The 10,000-nt window shown below is 38.7% G+C and overlaps 1 protein-coding gene across 1 annotated transcript in view; it reads right to left on the minus strand.

Moving 5' to 3' along the window:
• LOC135206227 (glutathione S-transferase theta-1-like) overlaps window positions 1–1,124 on the minus strand; it is a 9,172-nt gene extending 8,048 nt beyond the window's left edge. Inside the window, exon 1 of the mRNA XM_064237588.1 lies at window positions 599–1,124. Within this exon, the coding sequence (XP_064093658.1) occupies window positions 599–716 (118 nt within the window). The 5' untranslated portion in view covers window positions 717–1,124. The remainder of the gene's footprint in view (window positions 1–598) is intronic.
• Window positions 1,125–10,000: the final 8,876 nt, after the last annotated feature.

Here is a 10,000-nt window from a genome sequence, read left to right on the forward strand (position 1 = left end):
GCGTGTCTGTGTGTGTGTGTGTGTATGTGTATAAAACGCTTAAAGAGGCTCTCTAAGTTTGCATGGTTCAATCTACCAAATTTGAACAGAGGTTCATTTTCATTCCAAGTTCCTTGGGGCAAGTTGAAGCTGCATCCAGACAAGAGGTAAAGGCTTGACGAATGCCACGCCTTATTTCTTACTCAAAGAAGTCCGCCATGACTTCCGGCGCTCAGAGGGTTCAGAGTTACCCTTGTCTCAGCTCAAACCTGATATCGGTTTTCCCTCTCCTTTCCTTTCTTTTCGTATAAGAAAGGAGTAGCATTCAAGCAACGACAAAAGGAAGAAGGAACAGCTAAAAATTTGAGAATGTAATCCAGTTATGTAGTGCTACACCCAACGAGATCCATATTTTAGAAAATTAAACACTATAGATTTTTAGTCATGTATTCAGAAACTGCAGGTATCTTATCAGAAGCCTTCAAATTATCTGAAGCTACTATAATGTCATCTTGCCATCATGCAAACGTAAGGAAGATCTTCCTTATCAATACATATAGATCAAGTAAGCAGATCTTTATCACAATGGAAGCCAAAATTCAAGTAGCACTCGACTTACCTTTCACGAAGGACAAGAGATGCTCATTGTGGGGGGCGCTGATCGCATTACACAGGAGAACCAGAGCTCTAGATGGTTGAGACAAATAGTCAACGTGAAGGTTGAGCGTAGGAGACATGCTGTTCTCTTTTGCCTGGTTCCACCTCGTTGAAGAGTGCTTGATCTTGAGATTTCTTGAGGAAGATTGAAGTAACGCGATACTGATGGTCAAGTAGAAATCCCGGGAATACCGCAAAATTTTCCTACGAGAAAGCCGTGTCCATTCGCGTCCAGACGTTGCGCCGTTGTGAGTGAGGAGATGATGGTGTTCTTAACAGTTCCTTGGTTGAGGAAGCTGTGCGTTTGTTTGTATGTCGTCGCGTCACAACAATTCCTTTTGGTCTCTTATATATGCGCCTTACGTTAGAAGGTCACTCCAAGGTTAACCTTGAATGTGCATTTTATCCAAGGTGAGTATAGCGTCACTGAAAGTTACCACAATTTATTTATTTAAAAATAAACACCAGAACTAACCGTTGCCTTGGGGCAAAACTTACTTGGTTTTTGCGAGTAGAAAACTGATATATTTCTGTTACTAATTATTTCTCTTCATGAGGATTTTCGCCAGGTTTTCGTCTAGACTCTAAATGAATAACAGCAAGCGTGCTTCCCCAACCACCACACATGTATGCATGCACGCACGCATTCATATATATATATATATATATATATATATATATATATATATATATATAATATATATAGAGAGAGAGAGAGAGAGAGAGAGAGAGAGAGAGAGAGAGAGAGAGAGAGAGAGAGAGAGCTTGTGGACGAGACTATTACAATTCTGTTAAGAATTGTAATGCCGTCTGTTGCCAGTGCTTCATATTTTGTTCCAAATGATGATATTATCTGAATATTATATATCCTCATGGACATACATGTCTCTACAATGTTTGTTATTACAAAAATTTTTACACTAATTACTGTAGAGAAGACTATATGTCGTGAAACAAGCTAACAAAAAAAAGAAAATAAATAAAAAAATAAAAACAAGAATGAAACCTTCGGGAACGAAAAGTAGAGACACAGACTAGATTGATGAGTCAGACCATGACTCAAGGTCTCATTTTCTTACGGCCCTTTGGTATTCATACATTTTTACGGAGAGAGAGAGAGAGAGAGAGAGAGGGTTGGAAGTGACTTACTACTGTGTAATGTCAAATAGTCAATTATGTTTTTAGACAAATTTGCTGTATCATTATTTATCTCGGGAAATCTTTCTTTTTTTTTTTTTTTTTCTTTTTTGTAACTGTCCTGCGTCGCTGCATTCATCCCTGGCCAGATTTTTTGTCCATGCCTTAAGACACATTAGGAGGTTTCCTATTGGTCTGACAAGGTCACTCCGACACAAACCTGCTTGGATATTCCTCTTGCTTCTCTCGCTTTTTATTACCTGGTTTAAATGTTGACACGTTAACTTCCCGAAGTTGTCTGGAAGTTCTTTACAGCCTTGGCAGGTAGAAAATGTCTTGGCCACAGGCGGCGTTGTTGTCAGCGTTTCCTTTCAATTCAGTAATGAGATAAATTTAGCATGCTGTAAAGGACATATAAATGTTGCAATATTGGTGGACGAAGTACGTAGAATGGCTAACTATAAATGAAAGATGGACGAGGCTCCTAAAATAGTTGACGATATGATAGGCTAAACATGGTAATTATATTTAACCTTACATTTCAAATGATACAGTTATGCTCAAACCTGATGCTACATGATTCTTTTTGTATCGTCCAGAATCTCAGACTCAGTGCAACATTGCCAAGTAGTGTTAAACTTTTATTTTTCATTTCTAGTGTCATACATGTAACAAGTTTGTAAGTTCATAGCTAGAACTATTTTCTTTGTGGTCATATAAATATGATCCCTTTTATGCATTGGTATAATTCATAATCTGTGTGATTTGAATTTTTTTTTGTTACATTGCTTAAGCCTCATTGACAAGGGGCTAGTTTAGCAGCCGCTAGTGCTAGCAACCTTTGAACTACCCCTCTTCTTGCCCAATGTCAACAAAAAGTTAGTAAGATTGCCACTCGCCAGGATAGTCCAGGCTAGTGGTAAGTGAAGCTGATGTCCCAGCTACTTTATTAGCTACTTACTGGTCATGTGACCCACTAGCAGCCACATATGTCCCCGTGTCAACTCCAAGTTGCCGTGTTGCAGGACAATTGCTATTACCTTTCCCGAATGCACACTGTTAATGCAACATTGTGTTTCATGCCCTTTAGGCAACTCTGAGTATTTTGTGTTTGGTTAGCCATTGTGTACTTTGTGCGTTTCGGTATAACCATTTTTTTTTTTCGAGTGATCACTCTATGTGTTGTTGCTGACTCAGCTCTTAGCACTACAAACGAGATTAAGCCACGGCCGAGGGATCCCACCTCTCTGCTTCACCTGTCTAGACCTTCCTTTCCATTTTGAGTCCCCCCAATCTTCAAGGGGTGGAGGATGTCGCTAAAAATGTGAACTCTATTTTTGTCTGCTAAACTCTGCCTGTGGTTTTGATGTGGTTCAGGAAGAAGTCAGGAAGCAAGAATGTTGGTTCTCCTTTATGTGAATTTCATTTTGTTGAGTGTATGCTGAAATCTGTGCGAACTGAGTAAGCATTTATTCATTGTCTTCTTTCCCACTGATATCCCTACACTAAGAGGTTGGTTGCCTGATGTGCTTTTCCTTACAACATCAGACATGGTTTATTATTTGGCTAAGGGGTTTTTATGAACGCATGCCCTTGCTGTCATCAACCACAGTTATTGGTATGTGCCTCACCTTTGACTAAAAAGTCCACATGCAAGGCAGCATTTTCCAAAGGGAGCCTCTGTCCTTTTAGTCGCCTTTTATGACATGCAGGACCTACAGTGGTAATATTATTACACCACTACCACAGGGTGGTGAGTGAGCATTTATTATTGTATCTTAATTTGAGCTATAATTAACGTAAATTGAAAAAATATCCAAGATCTTGGAATCCTTGGATTACAAAAAAGAATAGCTGCAACAGAGTTTGGACTAGGCCTGCAGAGTCGGTGAGCAGCCTTCTCCTCCAAGGTCCATACAGGTAAGAAGCCTCACAACACTCTGGTTCATAGTCAGATACATTGTCATAATAAGTGTTACTCTGTTAGGGACTTAGTTTGTCATTCTTAAATTGTTCAGTTGGATGGTGTTGCACTGGTTAATTGTAACTTTTGAGGAATGTTCCATGACTCATGTTGGTAATTTTTCGTGTTAATTCATTTATGTACATTTTTGCATTACAACCGGTCCACGTGTCCCCTAAGGACCACGTGGCACTTCTTGTGTAATGGGAAAAATATTCCTTTAATTATTAGTGATTTATTTAGGAATTGATTCATCATCCTCCTCTAATAACTTTACACTGCTGTTGTAAGTGATTGGAACTGTGAAATGTTTTAGTTTTTGTTGTGGACAAGTGCGTGACAGTGTAGCCAGTCCCTTGTTTTGTTTTTTCTCACTCGAGTATGGGAGCGCTGCCCTGAATCCTTCGTCTGCTTTTGGTAACACTAGCAACACATGTAAGAATCACGAATGGTCTCGAGTGTGAGGACGTCAATTGGTCCAGCCTTCAATTTGGCTATTTTACCAAATTATTAATACAAATGATTATCTATCCCTTGCAAGGGATCTAGTCCAAGGGATCTAGTCCAGAGATCTAGTGTAGAAATCTAGTCCAGGAGTTCTGAAGACTAGGTAAATTAATCAAGTCCAGGAGACTAGGCCCGGGAGAAATTTGGCATGATGTAATGAGTAATAAAGAAACAAGCTGAATACCAGGAATTTTCTTCAATACCCCTAAAATGGAAATCAACACTTCAACTGCCTCCCAGTGGGAAGACATCACCGGGCCTCATCAGTAGTAAGACCCATAAACACAAGGAATATCATGTAATAGCAGGTAGGACAGGCCTACCCTATTTTCCAGGCAGCGTAAACGTTAGTCTTTATACCCACTGTGTCAACTATGACACAGTACCATTCTCCGACCTGTGTCTCCAAGCAAGAAGACTGACAAAAGTGTATATGTATACAAATAGTATTCTTATTCTCGTATCTTAATGTTGTGGTGAGGGAAAATCCTTCTGTGACATTTGGTGGCAGCTGTGTAGGATCTGTAGCCCAGTGCTATTGATCCAGACCTACTGTGCCTATGTATTATGTAGGTTACTTATAATGTTTTGTCGTATTGTATGCATTTCTTTATACAATATTGTTGATTTTTGTCTGATGAAGGTCATGACTTATTTACATGCATATTCATTATTTCTGTAGAGATGTATGGCATTGTCTCTTGATATAGTTTACATTGTATTATTTGATTATATATAAGTGTTTGAAATATTGTAACAATGGCGACTGTACTGATGAATCATATATTGATCTAATCCAGTTAGAACAAGAAACACAACAAACATTACAGACAGTTAAGAGCTTCACTCAATCCTACCTGGACGTTTGGTCTCAAGTGGGAGATTTATCAAATCAAATCAAGGACTTGGACAAGGAGTTGGTTGACATACAGGGGACAATACATCACTTAACACCCAAACATAATAACACTCAACCACCCATAATGTCTACACCACATACATCTCACATTCCAAGAGATGAAGAATGGTTAGTTACCATGAAAGAGCACTCTGAAAATGTGCCTGATATAGTAACTGAAGGAGTTCGTACAAGAGGTGCTAGGAATATTATGTCTCCCTCACGTCTCATTGAAGAGATATAAACTCTGTGTGATGATGTACAGTACTGTAATTTTGTATGTTTTGTATTCTTTTTTTTTCTTAGTTTGAGATTGATGAAAATGTAATTTTTTCTGTTTGCAGTGGCCTGTAATGTGAAAACTTTATCGTTTTGAGGTAATGAACAAAGGAATCATGTAAAACGTTTTGTACAAGAATTCACATAGTGCCCTGGTTGGGAATGCGATTGTGGTCTTATGGGTCTTGTCTTATAGGAAATTGTCAGAGTTTTGCTCTTGTAGTACTGGTTTGGTACATCTTAGAGGATGGAGTACACCACTTTCCAAACCCCTTTGAGATTCAGGTTTAGAGTCGTTTCTAGCCAATAACTCTGGTGAGTTTGATCATCAGTAGGACGCCTCAATAAGAGTAAATTCTGTCTTCACATGTGGAGAACTCTTTTGTTGCAGAGTGATGTGACATCCTGTGTAAGTGGAGTCAATCTAACCCCAGTATTAGGCTAGACAAAGCTATTAGGAAAGCTGTATTGAATGCACACCTATAGGGTAGTGTCCCCATTTAGTACTCAAGTATATCCTTGTGTAATGTTGTTGCAAGAGCCCCTATAGTCTCTAGTTGAGATTGTTGCTTGTTTCTACTGTACAAGACCTGTTTTTCCGCAGTCGCAGACCCATCTAAGGAGCTGTTTGGTTCCGTTTGGAAAAGTTGTCCTTGATATTAGAGTGGACATGAATCAATTCTTTCCCGAGGGAAAAGCTTTGTAATGGGAAAAATATTCCTTTAATTATTAGTGATTTATTTAGGAATTGATTCATCATCCTCCTCTAATATCTTTACACTGCTGTTGTAAGTGATTGGAACTGTGAAATGTTTTAGTTTTTGTTGTGGACAAGTGCGTGACAGTGTAGCCAGTCCCTTGTTTTGTTTTTTCTCACTCGAGTATGGGAGCGTTGCCCTGAATCCTTCATCTGCTTTTGGTAACACTAGCAACACATGTAAGAATCACGAATGGTCTTGAGTGTGAGGACGTCAATTGGTCCAGCCTTCAATTTGGCTATTTTACCAAATTATTAATACAAATGATTATCTATCCCTTGCAAGGGATCTAGTCCAAGGGATTTAGTCCAGAGATCTAGTGCAGAAATCTAGTCCAGGAGTTCTGAAGACTAGGTAAATTAATCAAGTCCAGGAGACTAGGCCCGGGAGAAATTTGGCATGATGTAATGAGTAATAAAGAAACAAGCTGAATACCAGGAATTTTCTTCAATACCCCTAAAATGGAAATCAGCACTTCAACTGCCTCCCAGTGGGAAGACATCACCGGGCCTCATCAGTAGTAAGACCCATAAACACAAGGAATATCATGTAATAGCAGGTAGGACAGGCCTACCCTATTTTCCAGGCAGCGTAAACGTTAGTCTTCATACCCACCGTGTCAACTATGACACAGTACCATTCTCCGACCTGTGTCTCCAAGCAAGAAGACTGACAAAAGTGTATATGTATACAAATATAGTATTCTTATTCTCGTATCTTAATGTTGTGGTGAGGGAAAATCCTCCTGTGACACTTGAAGTGAGATTCAGTTAGCTGAATAATGTTTAGTAACCTTGTAGTGTACCATTTTTTCTTGACCTTAGCTTTGAGTCTGGCAGCTACGCCTAAGGGTTAGGCCATCATCAGGTAAGAACCATTCCCTTTTGCAGGGAAAATCGCAACACACACTGTCGCCTTTTTTATGGAATCCACGGGCTTCGTGGATTATATGGGCATGGTTTTGCCAGTTGTCATCAGGTACAAGGAAGTTTTCTTTTCAGTTGCGGGTCATACAGGAGATTACAGCATCCTCAGAAAGAGTATGAAAGGAGATGTGATCTATGGTGAACTATTCCTGGAGCATGTATTAGTGACGATATGTGTTGCCAGGGCTTTATTTACAGCTGTTACAGTTATAATACTGGTTGTTTATCTTAAATAGTGAAACTGTGTGACTTTTTTTTTTTAAATGATAGATATATATATGATAGACCTTGCTATCCAAGGGAAAGCAGCCTTCATGATTGTTTATGGTTATGATTTATGAGACGGCACCGAGTGTGGATGTGTCAATGACGCATTCTGTGGTAGAATGAACTTATATTATGATTAGTTGGGCCTGGGGTGGGGTCACCCAGAGATCCGATAGGTGGACCGAGCTACTGTATCACATAAGAGAACTATATATATATATATATATATATATATATATATATATATATATATATATATATCATGCCCACGCTTACTGCATCTATGTACATAGCAAATAGCTTTTGTGATTATATTAGCTGTTTGTTCGCCCGGAGACTGAGAGGAAATTATTTCGCATATCATGATTGCGATTCCTCATCTCGCGGATGTTTACTTCGTTTGAACAGTTCTCGATACGTGACCGGGGGCATGGAGATAGTGTTTCTTTGTGTAATTAGAAAATTCCTGTTGCCGAATGTTTTTTTTTGTTTTTGGACTATCTAATCTGGTCATGATCAGATTTTGTGGGCAGGACTTCGAAACATTGGTTTATCACAGTACGTTTTGCTGGAAAGAAAATGGTGTAAAATCGCTCACTCGAACATTGTTAGCACTCAGCTGAATTGTGAAACTGTCATTTTTGGAGATGCATTCTCCCTTTTGCTGGAGGTGAGTACCGAACTTTAAGCGACTATTCATTTCTTTTTGTACACTGTGCCTTTACAGATCAAAGTGAAATTATGTTCTCTTTCGGTATTTGATTTTATGTTTTGCTGCGCCCATTTATTATTATGTTATCTATTTTTACCAGTTTATTTATGCCATTTCGATGAACTTTCTTCTTTCACAGAGACACAATCTGTGAACTCATGTCAATGGACACAATGGTCTGGGTTAATGAAGTGGTGGTCATGTCGTTGAACTGACCAAAGGCTGATTTAACTGGGTGTTGACTGGTATAAATTAAAATTACTTATTTAGTGGTATTACGGTGTTAGGGGATTTGGTCTTACGATTTTTGTTTAGTCCCGCTATGAATTTGAGATCCCATTTATAATAGTTGACATTTATTCTTTCATTTGGGAGTCACAGTATATCACTCATTCCTATAACCAGTTAGTGCCTTGTTAGATTTTCAAATAAAGTCTATTTTTGTAAGCCTATCAGTTTGTGAATCACGTTTTTATATAAAAGAAAGAAAATTCATTTATTTTTTAGTTAATATAGTAAAACTCGACTTATCTTCGTATAAAGAAAACATCGAAACTACTTGATGTGTAAAATTTTAAAATTAATAATGATAATATTGAACTAAGGAACCTCCGTAACAAGGCCATAATATTGACAATTATAAGCCACAATAGTGTTTGAAATATATTTTTGTACAATGGAGAGACCACTTTTCCGTTCCAGCCGTCTCGCCAACAGAAACAACCGAACAGGGGTTACACTTAAAAGCTTCCGCCTTGAACGAGTTTTTTGCGCTGTCGTAACACTTCCTCCATTGTTTTACCATCAGTTGGACTGAAAAAAGGATACGAAGCAGCATCCCAAAGTCTCTCCATTGTACAAAAATATATTTTAACTACTGTGGCTTTCAATTGTCAATAATAATAATATCAAAACTAAGCTTAGGCTTTACTTCAAGCTTCATGAACTCAAAATGGGGGGCACCAGTTTCAAATAGGGGGTCACGTTCCCCCCGTGACCCCCACACTTACGCCTATGGCAGTTTGGGTGTATTATTAATGCTTTCCTGTAATAGAAGAGCTTAAAATGCATACAGCGTCTCATATAGAGGCTCAAAAAGCAAAGTTATGGAGGGAAAATATTTTTCCAAGGTACCACCTCAGCCAAAGACAGTTGATGGAAAAAATATTAATTTGATTTAAATAGGGAATAAGATTTTTGAGAGATTAAATATTCAGGTGAAGTGGCTAATCATCATCAGAAGGGAAGTCACGATGCCGTTTGATTTGACCACTTCCATATACCGGAGACATCCTGGCTTCAGAATTAGTCTGAGGGTAAGATTTTTTTAAAGTCTCCGTCTCCTGTACTCACCTGGTAAGTTTACGTTTGATTAATGAATGTAGATTCCAGAATCTCCCATTTGTTCAGACAAAGATGTTGAAAGGCTTCATCTCCTCCTTTAAAAGTTGTGTCGTAAAAAGAAGAGAGGTTAGATCGGTACAGCAACATAGGGAGTGAAGGATGGCAATCAGTGAATTGCAATATGGACGGAATTCTAAACGTTTTCACTAAAATATTATCTCGCCTTTTCTTGTGAAGAAAAAGGATATGACAGAAATAAACTCTGAAAATCAGACTGGCAGAATTAATGGTAAGTCATAAGAATGCTGAAGCTGAATGTGGAAAAAGGATAGTAGAGGAAAATTAATATCGTCACGAATGAGCCCCTGAAACAGCTCACACCCCGTGTCCACTGTATGCACGACGTAACGGAAGAAAAGCTGAGCAACCTTGAAAGTTGACGAAAACTGATAAACCTCCTCGTCCTCAGGAAGGGCAAGAAGAGGATGGTGGCAGGAGGGACTGGTGGCGCAACTGCTGGGTTCTATGGAAGATTCTTTGCATGTATCCTAATCGCGAAATGTAAAATCAATT

The sequence above is a fragment of the Macrobrachium nipponense genome, chromosome 11 (genome assembly GCF_015104395.2).
Source record: "Macrobrachium nipponense isolate FS-2020 chromosome 11, ASM1510439v2, whole genome shotgun sequence".
In the NCBI taxonomy this organism is placed as follows: Eukaryota; Metazoa; Arthropoda; class Malacostraca; order Decapoda; family Palaemonidae; genus Macrobrachium; species Macrobrachium nipponense.